The 20,523-nt window shown below is 37.1% G+C and overlaps 2 protein-coding genes across 4 annotated transcripts; one reads left to right on the forward strand and one right to left on the reverse strand.

Moving 5' to 3' along the window:
- The first annotated feature begins 911 nt into the window (after positions 1 to 911).
- Positions 912 to 7,715, forward strand: LOC122280812 (protein IQ-DOMAIN 31-like). Of its 2 annotated transcripts, none has more exons than XM_043091853.1 (8): positions 912 to 1,078; positions 1,221 to 1,276; positions 1,929 to 2,059; positions 2,781 to 3,077; positions 4,298 to 4,501; positions 5,152 to 5,232; positions 5,819 to 6,911; positions 7,397 to 7,715. In XM_043091853.1, the coding sequence occupies exons 3-8, from the start codon at positions 1,976 to 1,978 to the stop codon at positions 7,426 to 7,428; spliced, it is 1,791 nt and encodes a 596-aa protein (XP_042947787.1). In that variant the 5' UTR covers positions 912 to 1,078; positions 1,221 to 1,276; positions 1,929 to 1,975; the 3' UTR covers positions 7,429 to 7,715. The 2 variants fall into 2 exon arrangements, with proteins under 2 accessions (XP_042947787.1, XP_042947786.1); XM_043091852.1 differs by having other exon boundaries at positions 1,221 to 1,260.
- Positions 7,716 to 8,101: 386 nt separating this feature from the next.
- On the reverse strand, positions 8,102 to 14,501 carry LOC122280811 (ABC transporter A family member 2-like). Of its 2 annotated transcripts, none has more exons than XM_043091850.1 (16): positions 14,070 to 14,501; positions 13,011 to 13,242; positions 12,726 to 12,895; positions 12,442 to 12,627; positions 12,218 to 12,313; positions 11,939 to 12,139; positions 11,592 to 11,751; positions 11,273 to 11,499; positions 10,442 to 10,559; positions 10,250 to 10,341; positions 10,076 to 10,165; positions 9,750 to 9,893; positions 9,353 to 9,673; positions 9,193 to 9,273; positions 8,601 to 8,777; positions 8,102 to 8,488 (listed from the first exon to the last, which is right to left on the reverse strand). In XM_043091850.1, exons 1-16 carry the CDS (start codon positions 14,436 to 14,438, stop codon positions 8,231 to 8,233), a joined length of 2,922 nt encoding a protein of 973 aa, XP_042947784.1. In that variant the 5' UTR covers positions 14,439 to 14,501; the 3' UTR covers positions 8,102 to 8,230. The 2 variants fall into 2 exon arrangements, with proteins under 2 accessions (XP_042947784.1, XP_042947785.1); XM_043091851.1 differs by having other exon boundaries at positions 10,265 to 10,341; positions 14,070 to 14,500.
- Between the last annotated feature and the right edge of the window lie 6,022 nt (positions 14,502 to 20,523).

Below are 20,523 nucleotides of genomic sequence, written 5' to 3' on the forward strand. Positions count from 1 at the left end.
TCATTTGATAAGGCCTTAGCTAGGTCTCATTTGGTTATACAGTTCAGATGGGATGTGATGAGATATTTTGTTGAAAATTAAATAAAATATTATTGTAATATAATTTTTTAATATTAATTTTATTTTAAAATTTAAAAAAATTAAATTATTTATTATATTTTATGTAAAAAATTTTAAAAATATAATAATTAAATAAAATAAAATAATTTAATATTTAATAACTAAACCACGCCTAAGAGTTAAGACGTATTAATTGTTATGGACCCGGAGAGGTGGATGCGGAGAGGTGGATGTGGGAAACGAAGATGACCCATTTCAACTGGATTCAATTAATTCAACCACTCCCTCCAACCATTTCCATGCGCCCACCCTTAACGGTTAAAAGACTCCAATCTCTCTTAACTATGTCGATACCTCCCCCGGTTTTACCTCTGTAACTAACCGTTACTTGCACCTCCCTCTCTCTCCCTCCAAACTCCCTCGTCAACTACCACGCCCACCCACAATATCCTCTGTCATCCAACGCGCTCCCCATCCTACGGCTCATATCGACCAGCCTCCCCACACGCTCGTCAGGGTAAAAAGTTTTTGGTACGAGGGTACTTTCGTAGTTTCCAAATGCTTGAGAATAAAGAACCCCCGGGACACTTGTTTCCGAAGTAACTGCACTTGGGACTCCCAACACACCCCTCCTTTACTCTTAACAACTCACTCGCGTACTCGCTCACACCACAGACTCTCTTTCTTGACCGTCCGATCCTTAGGTTCTTAAAAATCAAGCGTTCAGTTTCAAAACTTATTGAAAATAACGGACAAGATATCAGAACTTACAGTTTCTATAAATGTTGCGTCTACACCTTATTATTGCTAATTATAATATCTATGTGTTTTTTGCAAATTTCAGGTATATTTTTGTTTTTGCTCTGAAGAGAGAGACAGTACAGTGACTGACCAGAGAAAAGCAAAGCGATAGCAGAAAAAAGGAGAAGGAAAAAAAAAAAAAAAAAAAAAAAAAAATCGGTGGGAGCTCTGAGATCGAATTTCCTTTGTTTGCAAGCTCTCTCACTCTCACTCAATGGTGCATGCCCCTTTTCTTTTCCTCTCCCACTCACTTTCTTCGACTTGTATATATGTAGTCTCTGGCATTTTTGTTTCAGAAACTTGAGTGAAATTTGCTCCTTTTTTGGTTGTGATATGGTTTGATTCGTTTTGGCTCCCAGGAATGGTAGATTTGGGGTCTACAAGCGCCACATTTGTCCAGTAAGTTTCAGATCTGGTCTGATTCGATCTCCCTTGTGTTGGTATTGTGCTCGGTTTCGTGGTCTAGATTTTATGTGCGTAGTATTTTTTGTTTGTTGCTCGGAACGGATCTTCTGGGTTCTAGGGTTTCTTTGTAATGAGGGCGGTGTATTATTACTACACTTTGGTTTAGGTTTGGTCGAAACACTATGATTCACTTTTTTGTTTTGTTTATAATATTTTTTCCTTATGTTTTGCTACACTATTTACTGATTTAGAATGCTTGGAAAAAGGAAAAAAAAATTATTTGGTATTTTTTTTGTTTTAAGGTAATTTCTTCAAATTGATCCATTCACTCGATATTTTGTTTATGTGATGTTAAGTATCTCCTTATTCATCATTTTGGCTTAGTTTGTTAGTTGGTGAGCTGAGGAGATCTACGTGCTTTGATTAGTTGTTTTGGATCTACTAAAAGTCTCTTCTTGATGTTTTGTTTTAGTTGTTTTGAGAAAACGTAGTAAATAGTTGTCGCCTCAACCCAATAACTAGTGACATTGCGCCAAAAATGTGTACGAAAATTAACACGGTGGTCATACTTGGTTCAGTGATATTGCATGGCGTTATGTATTTTTAGCATTACAGTGTATCATTTCCTGTGTATAAGCTGTTCTCACATGAAAAAAACGCAGAGAGTGGGATTCAGCTTCTCGTGATTTCGGGTACTGGCTTTCTTGCAATGGGAAAATCACCTGGGAAGTGGATCAAAACCATACTGTTTGGGAAGAAGTCATCCAAATCTAATATTTCGAAAGGGAGAGAGGTAATACTTTAGCCATTTACTACAAAGATTACATATACTTTTATGCATTGGACTATAACATTGTAAGTCACCAATACGACTGCAGATCCTCATTCCGTGGCATAATAAGAACATGTATTCTGTTGGTATGGGCTTTTCTAAACCCATAGCAAATAGTAAGATTGGATTTTAGGTTCACAAGTGGGTGGTGGAGGAGCTTAAAACTCTCTTTTTCAATACCTTGTTCCTTTTGGCAGCCTCTAGAATTTAATGGGCTGGGTTTTCATGGTTACTTGCCTACTTTTCTATTTCTAGATAGGTGTTTATTTTGTATACTTTCTGTGGGCTACACCTTTGGAATTTCCTTTTAATAGAATACTTGATTATGTAAAAGAAAAAGTAAGACTGTATTTAAAGAACTTTAGCTTCAAACTAAGTTTCATGTTAAATTGGTGCTACACTGAAGTATCATATTTTGAATGACAAGACTTTGATCTTCCTGCTGAGAATTTGGATTTTGATGTTCTTTCACCTGCTTTTGCTGTGTTTGGCGGCCAGTCAAATTCTTGATAGGTTATGCTGTTAAAATAGGCATTATAAATTTAACATGGGCATTCTAAATTTATGAATGATTTTTTTTCCCAGTTTGAATTATAAACTTCAAAAGTAGATCTCACCATTCTTTCAGTTATCTAATTATTATACAGAAGTCCTAATATTCTGACTGAGAAATCTGTTGTAGAAACTTACAAGTGAAAAAGAAGTCTTGGTTCCTGCCAAGACATCGGTAGGAAACTTGGGTTTAGATCTGCCTGTGGTTTCATATCCTACCTCCAGAGCTGTTGGAAGACATGAAGGGAAGGTAGAAAAGGAGAACAAGGAAGTCACAAATTCATCACATGATGGGGGGGAAATTTTGCCCGGGAATCTAGAGGCAGATGCACGAGGATCCACACCCCAATATGAACCACATGATCCTGAGAATATTAGGCTGGAGGAAGCTGCAACAAAGGCACAGGCTGCTTTTAGGGGTTATCTGGTAATTCTCTCTCATTGAAGTAATACTGTAATGGTGGATCATTGGTATTTCTCTGCTGAATTAATACTATCGTGGGCACTTATTTCTATTGGAGTCTTCCTTTTTTAAGGGCTTGGGTGGAATTGAGTTCAAGGTTTCTAACACCTGCAATGGTCGTGAGTTTTGTAATGCTATCACCTCGAGAAAACCCCAGCTAGTCAACAAAATATTCAAATAACTGCATTACTTTTGTAGGGTAACTACTTATAAAAAAAGCTTTTTTCAGGGTAACTTATAGTTAAAAAACGGTAACTTACAGTTGATGCACACTTGTTGCTTTTATGTGTTAGATGTTGGATACATTTTAGTTCCAGCAGTGCTGTTCTTTCTTTTCACTCATGTTGGACTCCAAATCACTTTCTTTTGGGCTTTGAATTGCAAGTCTATCTCATTTACGCACCTCTTTTACCCAACTAATTCTGTCATTTTAGATTTTAGCCTTGATGGAGTAGGTATGGCCCCGATTAAAGAGGTTTGTCTAATGCATTATTTACTCACCAAAGTCCTCCAAGGCCCGTCTTGAGGGCTTTGGTGGAATTGAACTCGGTTTCAAACACCTAACTACCTGGAGAAAATCCCAGCTAGTCATACGATGTTAGAAATTATATTTTTCCAGGGCAATTTTTTCTGTTCAGTAAATAAGAATTTTAGTGATGATAATTTTTCCAGGGTAATTTTTTATTGATTGTCCACTGGTTCGAGAGAGGTTTGAGTGCCACATGCATCTTATATTTGACTCCATGCTGGAGGTAGCCTCACCTAATTGCTGAAACTCGTTCCCCAGTAGTTTTATGGCATACAGATTAGCTACTCGTGCTCCTTTCAGCCAAAGAATTTTTTCCCCTTTCTTTCCATAAGTTGGCATATTTTCTATAAAGAGCTTATCCTAGTGGTTGGTCAACTCTGCCTTTTGTTTGCTTCATCTTGTTTATATGTCAGCAAACTGACTGAGAAAATAATTTTTAGCTTATGCAATTTGTCCATTTATGCCGATACTGTATAATTTTATCTTTTCTTGGTATAGTTGTAATTATTTCTTGTAAACTCTAGTTAAGTACCTCTCAAGTATACATCCTGTGTACTTGAGCTATACCTTCTTTTCTTATATATAAAACTTCTTGATTACCTATAAAAAAAATATTTGTAATTATTTTGGCACTAATTGAGCATATTATGTGAAGGCTCGCCGTGCATTTAGGGCCCTCAAAGGCATAATAAGGTTGCAGGCACTTATTCGGGGGCACTTGGTTAGGAGGCAAGCTGTTGCTACACTGTGCTGTATGCTGGGCATTGTCAAGTTTCAGGCTGTTGTTCGTGGAAGAAGGGTCAGACATTCTGATCTGGGGCTTGAAGTGCATAAAAAGTGGAGTCTGGTGAAGCCTCTGGTAATAATTCTTTTTTCTGTTTCTGTGAGTGGTCAATTAGTAACTATGGGTATCATTCATTAGTTTATATCATATGGGACATTCTTTCTGCTAGGATTTTCTTTCCACAAATATGTCTGCGACTTGACTGTAAAGGCCATGTTTATGGAGGTCCAAGATTCCACCATGTTCAAGCCCTTTGGCTTGGGGGCATTTTTTATTTTAAATTGAAGTAGAAGCTTTAATTGATAGGCAGCTTGGGTGCATTCAAAATGGTGTTGACTCACATGTATGGTCCCAAAAAAATGAAACTAATCTGGTAAATAATCAACCTTGGTTTATCAAGACAAGTGTATGGTACCTTACTAACTTTTGTAGAGAAATTGGAGCTGTCATTAATCTCTGCTACTTATAAAGAAGACCAATGGATCAATTTTTCTTCATGGCTAATGTTAAAGAATGTTCTAAAAATCATTTTAAATAAAAAGTCTCATTGTTCTTTTGTTTTAAGCTATTATCATACATCAATGGTGGATAAGGAAAATAAATTAACAGTATCAAGGGCTGCCTAGAAGGCTCTAGGTTAAGGTAAATGTGGTTAAGCTAGCTGCTTTTAAATGGCTGTAATTATGCTTCTGCTCATAATTATTATTCCTTACGCAATCTATCAGGAAAGCAGGCCTGCAGTTCCTGTTGAAGTTGATATTTCCACCCGAATTGCAAAGCATTCTGCAAATGCTTTTATTCGTAAGGTGAGTTCAACATCATGTCGTACATTTGTCCTGTGCCTGTCCTTTAAGTTAGCAAGCTATCATGAGAACAATTTAGTATGGCATGAAGGCAACCAAAATATGTTGGATGTTAAGCTTTGATCTATCTATTGTATCGGAAATGGATTTTTAGATAAAGATTAAATCAGGCCCTAGAATTTGGCTACATATATTCTTAAACAATTGTGGACTCCAGTACACGATTGGATGAAACCTACAACATCAAGCTGTGTTCTATAAATTTTCTCACTTTCATTATAGGTTGAGCCTTTTCATCTGGGAATATTTGTAGAAGTTTGTAGTTTGTAACTATGTATTTGTTTACATCTGGAATTGGGGATGAAGGTGATTATGGCAGCATATACATATCGATTTTTATATCCATTTTCTTATTTTAAATCAACCTGAAGCATATACAGTTTTCAAGTATATATTGAACTTCAGTTTTGAGGAATCTTAGAATTATTGTATGTCACTGTGATAGGGCAGCATTACTGTTTAATTGTCCTCTCACTTTGTTTTGTATGCTTTTGAATTGGTAATCTGACTGCTTGGTTTATCAACTTAGCTCCTTGCTTCATCGCCAGCTGTCATGCCTCTGCACCTACATTATGATTCTTCGGAACCAAATTCAGTCTCAAACTGGTTAGAAAGCTGGTCGTCATCCCGTTTTTGGAGACCAGTTCCTCAACCAAAGAAAATCATAGACACAAAATCTAATAGAAAGCAGGGAAGTGGGCCAAACGTTGAAGTTCAATTAGCCAAGTCAAGGCGCAGTACCCGGAGGATTCCTGCTGCACATATGGACAGTGCCTCAGTGCAGGCAACCTCTGAATCTGAGAAACCCAAACGTAACTTGAAGAAAGTCTCAAACCATTCAGTAGATTCGGTACAGGAGAATCCACAAAATGAGCTGGAAAAGGTCAAACGTAATTTGAGAAAGGTTCATAACCCTGTGGTAGAGAACTCTGTCCAGCCAGAGGTTGAAACCGATAAACCTAAGCAGAATTTGGAAAAGGCCTTGAACAATTTGAGCCATGACGTTTTAGGACGGGGAATTAATAATTCTGGTGAGAAAATGAAGAGAGAGGGAAGCTTGAATACATCCAAAAGGTCTGATGTGGAAACACCTGAACCATTGGTGCTGAAAGAGTTATCTGATTTACCGCATGGTGATCAAGCTACAATGGTATCAAAGCATTTGACAGAGGCGAGTGGTGAAGATAAAATTAACTCTGGTGAGGAAGCTACTCCAGAGTCGGATATTTTAATAGAGAGCAGGGTTAAAAATGAGAACATTTCCATAACAAATGGAGATGAGAGCCAAAAGGAAGATTTGACAAACGAGAACCAGAAATCCAACCGGAAAGCTTCTGTCACCACAAAGCAAGAACGTACTGAGAATGGGTCACAGAACAGTCCAACATTGCCCAGCTATATGCAAGCAACGGAGTCTGCAAAGGCAAAGCTGAGAATTCAAGGCTCTCCACGGTTTGGACAAGATGGGGTTGAGAAAAATAACATCACAAGGCGCCATTCTCTACCATCTTCGACTAGTTGTAAAATCAGTTCACAATCCCCAAGGACGCAGAGGCCGCAAGCAGGTGGGAAAGCAGGAAATAAAAGCGACAGATCTCTCTTGTCTTCAAGAGATGGAAATGGTATGATGGGTTTGGTTCCCAATATAGTTTCTGATTCTTAGGATCTTTGTGCTTCATATTTATTTTATTCTTTTCGGAAAAGTACTCTTAAGAAGTTTTAATGGAAATTATTTTTGGTGGTAAAACGTAAAGAGACGTAGGATACTTACCTATATAAAAAAAGGTAAAGAGAGTTTGCATACCTGGGCCATCAGTTCAGGTGCAATTGCTTTCTCTTCTGCAATAATGCAGATTATAATGTTCTTCATGCCAAACTAATGTGGCTACCATTTCGAATGTTTTTTCAGCTGAAGCCTAGTGATGTTTCAAATCAAACCTTTGATCCCCCCCCCCCCCCCCCCCCCCCCCCCCCCCCCCCCCAAAAAAAAAAAGTACAATATCAGTTAGAAAGACAGCAAAAGAAAGCTGGGCATCATTTTCTGGAAATGAGTGTATTTACTTTTTGAGACATTAAAACTTGAGTGTATTGGTGTTTGATTTTGCAGCGAAGGTAATCCAAGCCGAATGGAAAAGATAATTTCTGAACAGAATCGGGTCTTCAGAAGTTTTAACACAAAACTTGGTGATGAAGCAAGGAGCTAAGTTGTTTTAACCATCGATCTGGAGTATTTTGTTTATTTTATTTTATTTTTGTGTGTTGTAAGTGTTCTGAGACTCGAACTGTGACTGTAAGTGAAGTGTTGTGTCGGGCCAAGAGCCTTTACTGATTTTCCTGCATTTGGGGTGTCTGTGTGTGAATGTACATCATAGGATTTGGAATGTATTATGTCATACTTTAATTCTGAACTGTGGGGTTGATCTTGACATGCTTTCTGAATCTTCTTACTATGTTTGCTTAGTGGCTATGATCTGAGCTGCACCTTAGTTCATGTTTGCTGAGCTCTAATAACGTGTACTTAATGAATGGTGAAGTTCAGTCAATCAGTTCTAAGTACCGGTCGTTGGAAGGACAGTTTCTAGATATAATAAAGCTCGGCCTCTGGGACCATCGGTCATTGTTTGACTCTGATCTCATAAAATTCAGTCTAGGAACCACAAACGTGTCTGTGAATTAGCAAAAGAAAAATGAAGTTCATGAGACTTTTAACTCCCCTTTCTTTAAAGTATTTTTTTAACATTCTTAATCACTAAGAAAAAATAAAAAAAAAATATAACTTTACTAATACTCATTTCTTTAATCATTAAGTAAAAAAAAAAAATCAAATATAAAAGAGTAGTAAATGAGTTGTAGTGGAGTGGTAAGAATATTATTTTCCGTCAAACCAGGGATGATGAACCAAAAAAAAAAAAAAAAAAAAAAAAAAAAAAGAATAGAAATACTAATTGGTAATACCAATTTGATTGGGATCAATAACAATTCCATGAACTGGACCTGGCTGGCCTAAGGAATTTCTTCCAGAACTCGTTGTAGAGGGCATTGCTTGAACATTAGGTGGAATTGCAATCTCAGCTGAGTGGCCCGAAATGCCTAGGGTTCCAGAATCATCTTGCTCCCAGTACACTTCTACCATTATCCCTCTAGGATTCTCTCCAGATTCCGTACCCGGAATCCCCACGAACCTGGCTCCTAAAGGTATCTGTGAAATCATCACATTCATAAGATAGGAGTGTACAAAATGAGTCTGAAACTGTTCTACTGATGTCCCTTGCTATAGCAAAATATACAGTCGACGTTTATATTACACTTACCTGAACTGAGGCTCCAGATGTTAGACTCAGAGTTGCCATCCTCCCTTCAGCTGCCGCACTCTCTAGCTCTGCCTGCCTAGCGATATTCAAGAAAACTTCTTCCAGAGTTGTAAGACCAAGTTGGATGTCAGAGATACCAAATTCTCTCTCTCTATGTTCGAGCTCCTCGAAAAATTTCTGTCCAGGTTTATGCATACATAAGAAAAAAAAATAAGGATAATAAGAGGTAAAAAGAAACATGAACATTTAAGTAAAACCTAAGTTGCTTAGCATGATTGTTTCAATGAATATGAAAATAAAGTTGATGCGATCTTTCTCCAGCTGGATTTTGTTATAAGTATCATTTCAAAGAATGCAATATATAGGATAGTCAGCCTTTGACCAAGTGTCATTAGAATTTTCCAGTTGCCTCACAGAGACAAGGATAGTAAGTTGTGACTTGAGGCTCAAACTTTTGAAGTTGCATCAGTGGAAAAAATGCAATTCAGTTTCAGATATTAATCCATATCCATAACGATGCTAATAATTATATACATGATAAAAGATAGCTTTAGATGGAATAGATGCCCAATATAATGTAAAAGATCCTCACCGTCAAAAGCCTCTCTCTATCATGAGGAATCACGAAAGTCAGAAAGGCTTTATTCTCCTCTTTTGGCACTACATCCAATCGCTGTCAAAACATTCCCTAGTCAGAAACCAACCCTTTTGTATGTTAAAGAAAAACTTTGATCTATTTACTTTTAACATACATCTTTAAAGAACTCCTTCACAGCCTCATGATGAATTGTAGAATCTGCAGCCTCATTGGAAGGAGAATGAGTCGGAGGAGTTTGACCATTTTTGCTACCCAAGAAGCTAATATTAGCAATGAAGCCAGTGCCAAACCGTGACTTCAACCTGATTGAGGTTCCAATGCAACGAAGCCTACCCTTGGCCATGATTCCTATGCGGTCGCTTAAAATGTCAGCTTCTTCCATTGAATGTGTTGTTAGAACAATGGCACGCCCTTTCTTTGCATCGTTTATTATGTCCCACACATGTCTTCTCGTTATTGGATCCATACCAGTTGTCTGCCGATTATAGGGAAAAATGCGTAAGTATAGAAAGTCAATAAATATCTGAGTGAATATATCCCCATCTTCATACCGGTTCATCCAAAATGACTAACTTTGGATCACCAATAAGGGCTATTGCAACACTGAGTCGGCGCTTCATTCCTCCACTGTAACTTCCAGCTCTCATTTTGGCCGCCTCAGTGAGTTTCACCTCTGCCAATGACTTCTGAGCCATCTGCATTCAAGTAGAATCATTTATCTTAATAAGAATGAACACGAGCATCAACAACAGATTATCATCTTCACATATAAATCGAATTGGATGCTCTTCCTGGGATGATGAAATGTGTTTTGAATCTTCAATCAATGATAAGGAACAATGCAGGTGAAATACCCTTTTGCTTGCAAAATGTGTACCAGAATGATAGAAGATGGTGGTAGGCCTTTAATGCTAGCAAAGAGGTGGAGGTGCTCTTGACCAGATAATGAATCCCAAAGGATATCAAACTGTGAAAAGATTAAATCAAAAGGTTAGCTTATATCTTTCTTAGGCAATAGCATATTACTGAAATAATTGGGCAAACTACACACACGAGTGGGGGTCACCTGGGGACAAACTCCTATAATTCTTCGTATGTTTGACATGCCAACTGAGCTTCGGACTGAATCTCCATATATCAATGCTGTTAATGGGGCATATTCAAATTTTAAATTCTTCTCGGAGGTATTTTAATGGGATAAACTGAGAGAGAGAGAGAGAGTGAGAGAGCGAGAGAGAGTCACCATCTCCTCCAGTCACCGGTGTAATGCCAGTCAAACAATTAATTGTTGTAGTTTTTCCAGCTCCATTGGGCCCCAGGAGGCAAAATAACTGATCCTTTGTAAAGTTCACCCATAAGGCCTGAAGGTAAATTGCAAATTCGCAGAGTTGAGTCCGCCAAAACATAAATGTTACCCATGGTCAGCATCATTATTTTCACCTTATGCCTTGTACTGATGTTTGATGACAATTAAGAAACTTGGAAGAATAAAAAACTTTGATGAAGGTGATACAAAAAAAAAAAAACATAAATCTGGATGAGAAGAAACTCCTCAGCAAATGTCATGTATGCCAGAAGTGATGGATAACAGGAACCTCCACTCAATAGATCTTGACAGGCAACCTCATAAGCCAACAACCAAACATACTGATTGATACTAATAAGCTAGGTATTTGGTCTACCCCACTCTTGCTGCGCCAATCCCTCTCTCAAAAAATAATAACAACAAAGAAAGAAAGAGGAACTGTTGAAAAAACAGGAGCATATTTAAATAAGATATCTGATTAGGTCATAAAAGCATCCTCCTTGACAACCATCATACCCTAGGACCCTCCACCAACTCATGGGCAATCATATAATGACATAGATATGAACAAAAAGCTTACTTTTATTGCCTCAACTTAGCCAGAAGCAACGTTTGAAAGAAATCCATATGCTAAGAGCATGGTGGAGTCTTCTTGCATTCATGCATAGATATGAACAAAAGGCTTACAACTCATGACAAGACATAAGCAAAAAGCTTTTGTTTACTCCCTCAACTTGACCAAAACTAAAGTTGGAAATAGGTCCTTACCCTAACAGCATGGTAGGGTGCAGTCTTCTTGTATTTACAGCAACCAAACTGCCTAGTCCCAGGATATATCTTTACAAGACCACGTATCTGAACAGCAATGTTTGGATCAACCACACCTTCCTGTGTTTGATGTTTTACCATGTTTTCCTCTTCAAGGACATCTCCATCATCAGGAGTAATATGCTCTTGCTGTGGGACTGAACCCATGCAGCTACAAATGCCACCCTCTATGATGAGAGAAGCGGTAAAAAAGCATCAGTCATAATTCCGGACAATGAAAATAACTCACGAGCATAGAGTGGAGATCAAACTGAATTACCTTTCACTTTGCTTCCACCTTTCCCTAGCCAATAGCCAGGGTTTAGGAAGTACAACACTGATTTTCTTAAACCAGATGCATTTGGGATTATATTATCAAAGTATATAGCCAATATGAACCACACTAGGAATGTACCAACCAGCCATTTGTAAATATCATCCTGTCAAGAGGACAAGATATACAAAATGATTTTGTCTGTAGTGATTCAGCTTATTAGATTAAATTTGAAAGGAAAAAAAGAATAAGGAATAGAAAGGGGAGAATAGAGAAAGGTATCTCAATCATAGAATGTATATTGGGATCTATTTATGTCATAATCGGGCTTTGAGCTTGAAATCCTTACATACAATCGTTATTAAACACTCAGTATCATTTGGTGCACACTTGGCTCGTCCACTCCAGCTAACCCCGACATCTTGAGAGGTTGAAGTTGCCCCAGCAAGAAGATTTAGAGCTTGAGCAAGAAGGTTAGGTGGGAATAACGACCAGATAGATCTTACGGTGCTAGAGAAGTTGTGATGGTAGGGAAACCCAAATACTGTTACAAGCTGCAAGGACAAAAGGAAAACATATCATACAAGCATACCGAAAGCTCCTTCCATAGAGATATTCAAAGATAATCTTGCCTGAGTCATAAAGCCAACAATAAATATGGAGAAACCCACTGTTGTGGATGAAGATGATTTGCTTATGAAGGCTGACAGCATGAAGGCAAAGCCAATCTAGCATCAAAAGTTAGAAAGACAGATTGGTTACAATATTTGAAACAGGTTGGATCAATTAAGAACCAAAATTAACATTAATAAGTTTAAATTAAAAAAATGATCTATAGGGCTTGCAGGTCTATTACCATATTGAGTTGGAAAAGAAAGAACACGAGGAACACTACTGCAAAACTGTTGTTCAGGAAAAACTCAAACTGAAACATCATCCCAAAGAGAACCAAGAAAAGAGAGGAGAGAAATGTAAGAACTCCCTCCCACGTGAGCCATGAGAGCCAGTAAGCAGAATCATAAAGACCCATCATAGTCATTGCCTGTTGGGATAAGAATCAAAAATGAAAAATTGAATAACTCTGCATAAGGGACGGCAATGTTAATCTTATTATAACTTCAGACCGCAGAACGTCAATACCTGGCGAAGTTTAAGCTCTTTCTCTGTGATCAAAGAACTAATTTGAAACACAAAAGAAAACATGGCAGTTGCAAGGAAAAAGGTTGGTCCCACCGTAGCAACTGCAGAGAAAATCTCTACGGCAGGGTGTGCAAACTCCTTAAATCCAACAACCCAGTTAAAATTTGGATCTGAACAAGCAAAGAGTCATTGAATTAGTGGTACATATAGCCAAATTTCGAAGTGAAGATCACAGCAATAAATCGTGTGGCAAGAAAATTCTAAACGGGAACTCAGATTTAATACCTCCAATCAGAAATCTCGCAATTTCACGCTCTGCGGCAATTTGGAGTGGTATTTGAAATTTAAACGTTGGATCTTCATAATTCCCTCGCACTGCAGCTGGAGTAGAATTAGTCTGTATACCATAGCTAATGACAGTAGCATTTCTTTGCACAAAATGCAACGCTCCAGGGCACCTCATCGGATTACTAAACAGCCATGCGTCTATTTCATATGGTGTTCTAAATGATTGAACCTGTATTAACAAAGGAAACCATTTAGAATGGCTTTTACGATCTTCCACCTTATGAATCGTCCATATTATTTGCCTTTTGTTCAAACCTCACCTCCTCAACTAACCCCAAACCAAGATTTCCAAATCTATTAAATTTTGGACCAAATTTACATAAGACTCCAAAAATTTCAGAAAAACACTCAAATTTACGATTGAGCTGCAACTAAAGGATAGGATTGAAGACTCACTTTTCATCGAATTTGTCCTTTCATGTAGATTCTCAGCAACCAAACAATGACAAAAATCTCAATAAATCTGAAAGTTCTATTTGTATCTAGCTGGTAAACTGGCTTAATTTCATTTCGATTATCGTACCTCTTTTCTTTTCCCGTCTTTTTGAACAATGACACTCAAAATTCTTCATTTCTTTTCCGACCAGGCAACTGGCTTCGTTAACACGAGATCTATTTTACGAACGAATTCAGGGAAACAGAACCAAAACTCCGAAACTTCCACATTCAATAAGAATAGAAAATAAACATCCATGGCACTCGAATTTCCTTTTTCCGCTGCTTTCTTCGCATCCGAAATGCGTCTAACTCTCATTAAAGTCTAGCTTATCTAATTAATATTAAAGACATCGAAGTGATACGTATTATCCGAAGATGATTGGAATGGCACTCGAAATTCCTTTCTCCGCTCGCTTTCTTCGCATCCAAATGCGGCTAACTCTCGTTGAAGTCCAGTTTTTCTAATTAATATTAAAGGCTTCGAAATGATACGTATTATCCGATGATTAATTTCCATTCATCGTTTTTCTCAGCAACCAAACAGAGTTAGACACCTACCTTCGTTGAAGGAATCGGCCTCCCAGGATTATTTACCATGATACCATTCACAATGCTCCGAACAGCGGCGCTTTCGTTTCCGCTCCACAGAAAGTCAAAGCAAGGGACCTTAGTGTAGAACTTGTCCTCGCAGGGAGGGATCGGGGTGGAGAAAAGGGGCTTGGGATCGGTGACACGCTTGAAGGAGGTGGCTGAGACGTAGCGAGCCTGGATGGCACGCTGGATGCAGAACATGAGGAAGATGAAGAAGAAGGAAGAGAAGAGCTGGAGGAACGTCGCCGTCTTGTTCCTCCACGAGAGCAGGAGGTTCTTTTTCAGAAGTGCCGCGTACTGCTGCAAGAGCAGCCGAAAACCGCGCCGCAAGTTCATGATTTCTAAGCGAATTGGGCTCTAAGAATCTCTCCAGAACAACTAAAGAGAGAGTGTCGGTTACTTTATATGGGGGAAGTAAAGGCAGTACAGTGTCGAGACAACATCGTTCGAAAGGCCGTTTTGTGCGTTAATGGTTGGTGGGGGCCGCAGAGAATTCCGACGTATGCCACTTTCTTGGTTGCCTCGGCACCCATTTATTAACCTTTTAGACCATTCACATTAACTTCATCAAACTTATTTTTTAAATTTAATAAAAAAAATATATTTTTTCATAAATTGAAAATCTTCTTATTCATAACTCTATATTAAATTAATTATTAAATTTATTAAAATAATAATATAATAATATTTTTTAATAATAATATTTTTAATCTTTTTTTTTTATATTTTACAATTACTTTAATTATATTTACATTAATAATTTAAATTGATAATTTTTAAAAGTAACAAATGATGGGAGTTAATGTGATAGAAAATGGCAGTGTATAAACAAGAAACAAACTTGAGTGATTGATATTTTAACATAGCCAGATCAAACAAACTAACGGTTTCTTTTTGTTCCAATAGTATCAAATTATCTCAATTGCATAATCTTCAAAACAGCCACAAGTCTAACCCAAGAAATAAAAAAGGAGAATAAGAGAATAAATTTGAATAAAATAAATATTTGATGGGTAAATAGTAACCCTTCAAATTTGAAGAAATTCATAATTTTACTATAGCTCAAAACTACCCATACATCTTTTCGGCTAATCCAATGCAATTATGTTTTGGGTAAATTCATGATCATATTTTATATTTGGCTAAGCTTTTAATGAAAGTAATGCCAATGCTCTAAATTATGGGGGGTGCTACTCCCACGTAGGGATTCCAGAGAGTTACCAATAGGCAAAAGATTTTTATCTTTTTTTATATTTTCAAATGTTTTTTAAAACTCATTAAATATTTTTTTAAAAAATAAAAATTACAAATTCATTAAAAAATATTTACTTAACTATTGAGTAAAAAAAAAATTAAAAATAAAAAAGTCAATTGGTGGCCACTTTTGTGGGAGAAGCATTTTCCTTTAATTATATGCTATGTCTAAGGTTTTGTTTGGTTACACAGATGAGATGAGATAAAAGTTAAAAACTGAATAAAATATTATTATAATATAATTTTTGTTTTGAAATTTGAACAAGTTAAATTGTTTATAATATTTTATATGAAATTTTGAAAAAATTGTAATGATTATATAAGATGAGATGTGATTGTTTGAATTGTGTAACCACTGGGCCTAAAGGTTTCCTAGGCTTTACTGATTCAAGAAATAAATTGAATTTTTCAAATAATATTAAATATCATGGGACCATATGCTGTGAATTTCATTTAAAATTTATGCATGCTAGCATTAGCCATTACGTATCTTAAAAATAATAAATGTTGGCTTGACAAAGTCATTAATATTGAGTTTACAATAATAGCTAAGCATTGAAAACGTCCTTCCCATTACTATTGTTAGGAATCATGATCGCCTCTATATAAAACAAGCGAAGCTTTTTATGTGAGAATCAATTGATAGGTTTTTAATAATCTCAAACAAATAGATAAGCTTGTATTTATTGATGAAATGTATTGATCTCTTTATGCGCATTAGACTTTTAAATAATCTATATTCTCTTATGTAATTAAAAAGAAAAGAAGTTGTCTCCACGTAGAAAAAGTCGTTTATTTATACAAGAGTACTGCTACATTTATAAAAAAAAATATATGAAAATAATTTCACAAATTAATTTGATTTCATCTGATCTGTTAGATCTATTTTACAATAAAAGTAACATTATAATCTGAAGAATCATATCAAGTCATATCAGTTTGTGACTTAATGATTTAAAGAGTGGTAAGAGGATAGTAAACCTATCAACCTTTATATTTTATTTTATTTTTTTATATCATTCTAAACCAAAAGGTTGTTTCCTTTTACGGACAAGAGATAAAAGCTAAAGCAAAGATAATCAATTATAAAAAGTTTAAGAGTTCTCAAAAACAAAAAAATAATAATAATAGTAGAAGCATACAATAAAACGGGATGACCGACCCGATAAGAAACGGTTTGAAAATTGGGAAAAAAGTGCAATTATGTTTCTAAAGCTACCAAGCCGACCCGACCCATGCCGGACTATTTATCCTAATTACTAGAAATATGTGTAAAATGACATCATTAAACTTTGGATAAGATAAAAATAAAAAAAATTAAATGCTTAAGCGGGTAAAAAATGCCGATTTTTTTCAAAACAAGATTCGGGTCGTAAATTCAAAAGGACGGCTTTTTGGATTAAAAAATATTTATTCTGATCCGAAATAAATCCGGGTTGAGTCAAAAGTAAAATTTGTGACCCATTCGAATCGGGTGAAACAGTACTAATAATAAAAAATTAATAATAAACGATAAGGGTCAATATATTAAATAAAATAAATAAGAGCAATATAATCACCGTTAATTTATTATTCTTAATAAAATAATATTTTTTAAAATATTTAAACATATTAAATCAAAATAAAAGTCAAGCTAAAATTTTTAAAAATATATTATTTTAATTTATAAATGTATAAAGTCTGTTAACTAGTTGATGGATTGTGCAGTTCCTTTTGTGTATTTTTTTTTCTATATAAATTGATATAATTAATTGTATTATTTTTTAATATAAAATAATCATTGAATTTCACTACATTAGTGAAATGTATAAGAAATATATAAAAGTAATACGTATTGATCACAAAGATTTCAACGTTTGACCAACAAGCATAGATCATTCACTATAGCCACATTTTTCAGATGAAAAAATCTACGTAGCAACCACTGTTTGGTTGCATCCATTGCACACATGATGTGGCTTAAGTAAATTTCCTTTTTTCTCCCTGTAGAGTTGCACGATCCCTCTCTCTGGTTTCACTCATTTTTGAAATTAATCAATCCTCTCCTCCAACCCTAGAGTCACCCATCATCTCCCCCCCTCTGACCCAAGCACAATTTTGACGTCCATCTCAGCGGGATCATCTACGACTTTCTTCTTCTTCCTCTTCCATGAGTTTGCCTTCTTCTTCTTCATTCATTTCTCTGTGATTTTCCCCTCCCTTCATTCGCCCTCACTGTGATTTCTCTCAAGTAAATCTGTCTCCCCCCTCCGTTCATCCTCTTAACTAGCAAGAACCTCAGTCCCCCTGATGCGATTTCTCCCATCTCAGTCTTGTGACGGTGGTGCTATAGACCAGACTGAAGTCTAGAGATCTGCGGACAGGTTAATGTATTTTCATATATTTTCACGAATAATCTTCTTCATGATGATATCTATTCTTCATATATAGAAATTTGTAATTTTGCCCCTAATTTACTGAAGGTAGTTGATCTCTGGATTGAATGTTGTAGTCAATCTTTGTAGTCGATCTCAAAATCTAGGGTTTGTACCACCATTTATTCCTTCAATGCACTGGATCTACACGATGAATAATATGATTTGTTATGGTTACTATAAATAGTTATGTAATTTGTGTAGGCTTTTCGAGGGGTCTGGTCCTCCAATATGTATTCTCAATATTTGTAGAAACTGGATAACTCTTTACTGAGGCACCAATGGAATACTTATAGAAATTACAAGCAGACTTGGTCAATCAATGACCAACGGACTCAAGCATAAAACGAACCCACTACTAATTAAATGCCCACTTAACAAATCGACCCATTTAATTATAAACTGAGGCACTAGGCCATTGTGGCCCCTACTAGACTCAAGACATAACGGAATAAACAAACAGATAAAATAGATAAAAACGTGGCCCTTAAGTATTGACCGGGCCCATGTGCCTTTAGACAAGTCCCTAAAGACTAGGGCTTCTATGCATATCAAAACATAGCCGTCTCCTTCAGAAGACCTCGCCCACGAGGTCTGGAAATCGCCCCTTGAGTTCTTCATAATCCATCCATGTCTCATCCTCTTTAGCTCCCCCTTTCCATTGTACTAACACTTTAGTACCTGCTTTCCTTCCTTTTTTGAATATTCTTCGATTGAGGACTTTCTCGGGCTCAGATGCTAGAGTTCCTTCGCTGGTGACTTTCGGAAGTTGGGCTATTGGCTGAATATGATCTCCCAAGTCTTCTTGAGGCACGAAACATGGAATGTTGGGTAGATTTGAGATTCAGGGGGTAGATCGAGCTAATATGCCACCCGTCCGATGCGTTTGACCACTGTGAAGGGCCCATAGTATCGTAGAGACAACTTAAGGTTCCTCCTCATTGCGACGGTCATCTGTTGTTAAGGTCGCAAGTGCAGGTATACTCTGTCTCCTACCTCAAATTCTCTATTAGTTCTCTTGCGATTTGTATAAAGTTTCATTCTTTCTTGCGCCTCTTTCAAGTTTTCTTGCCCTAATTTGTTTATGAGCTCTCTGCATCTGAGCTCCTCATCTACTGCTTGTATCCTTGTTGATCCTGGTTCGTATGGCATCATTTGTGGAGGGGGTTGGCCGTAGAGCACCTCATAAGGTGAGATCTTGGTAGAGGTATGCTCAAAGGTATTATACGCATACTCTGCCAAGTATAGCCACCTTGACCAGTCTCGGGGTCTATCACCCGAAAAGCTCCTCAGGTATCCTTCGAGTCCTTTGTTCATAATTTCTGTTTAGCCGTCCGTTTGTGGGTGATATGCTAAGCTTAACAAGAGCTCAGTACCACTAATCCAAAACAGTTCCTTCTAGAACTAAATGGTAAACATTGGATCCCTGTCATTGACAATGGTTAGTGGAAAACCATGTAATTTAAAGATGTTGTCAAGAAATACCCTTGCTACTGTTATTGCCGTATAAGGATGAGCTAGAGACATAAAATGAGCATATTTACTCAATCTGTCCACTACCACCATTATTACTGTACGCCCACCTGAAAGTGGTAAGCCTTTGATAAAATCCATGCTGATGTCTTTCTAATTTCGTGTAGGAATTGGTAAAGGCTGGACCAAGCCAGTAGGAAAAATGTTTTCCACTTTGTTCCTTTGGCACGTGTCACATTCCTTGACAAAGGTTCTGACATCTCTCCTTAGACCAGACTAGAAAAACTCTTTTCTTATCCTTGCATAAGTTTTATATACCCCTATGTGGCCCCCTAATGGACTGCTATGGAATTGTTACAGGATCTCTTACTGAAATGGCACCATACCTCCAAGATGCAACCTGTTTTTATAAAAAAGTAGGCCATTGTGGAGCTGGTACTGAGATTGGTCCATGATTCCTTGATGGCAGTGGCTTAACAGCTCCTGCAACTAGGAATCCTGTGGGTAAGAATTCTTTAACTTTTCCACCCATTGTGTTTGTAGAAGGCTAATGACTTGTATTTGGAATTTTGGGGGGGGGGGGGGGGGGGGTCTGTGTATAGCTGCTGTTGGTTTCTGGTGGTTGGTGAGTGGATATGGTGGATGGGTTCTGTTGTTTGGATTCTGTTTGTGGTTCAATTGGCTTGGGCTTTGGTTCAATAGTTGGCAGTCTTGACAGGGCATTAGCTGCCTTGTTTGTCCTCCCACTTTTGTACTCCACCACAAAGTCATACCCAAGTAGTTTAGAAGTCCATTTCTGTTGGGTAGGGGTCCCAACTCTTTGCTTCATTAGGTACTTTAAGGCCTGTTGGTCAGTACGGACCTTAAAGTGTTGTCCCACCAGGTAGTGTCTCCATTTCCTTATAGCCATCACTAAGGCCAGCAATTCTTTCTCATATGTTGATAACATGAGGCTTCTCCCCTTCAATCCTTGGCTCAAGTAAGCTATAGGGCCTCCATCTTGCATTAGAACAACTCCCAACCCTTCACCTGAAGCATCACATTTCACTACAAAAGTTTTAGTAAAATCAGACAACTTTAAACCAGGAGGACTAACCATTGCTCGTTTAAGCCTCTAAAAGGATGCTTGGGCTTTATCTGTCCACATGAATGCATTCTTTTTAAGTAGGGTCGTAAGGGGTGTAGCAATTGTACCATAACCTTGCACGAACTTTCTATAGTAACCAGTAAGCCCCAGGAAACCCCTTAAGACTTTTAAATTTTTGGGCAATGGCCAACTT

The sequence above is a fragment of the Carya illinoinensis genome, chromosome 11 (genome assembly GCF_018687715.1).
Source record: "Carya illinoinensis cultivar Pawnee chromosome 11, C.illinoinensisPawnee_v1, whole genome shotgun sequence".
Classification (NCBI taxonomy): Eukaryota; Viridiplantae; Streptophyta; class Magnoliopsida; order Fagales; family Juglandaceae; genus Carya; species Carya illinoinensis.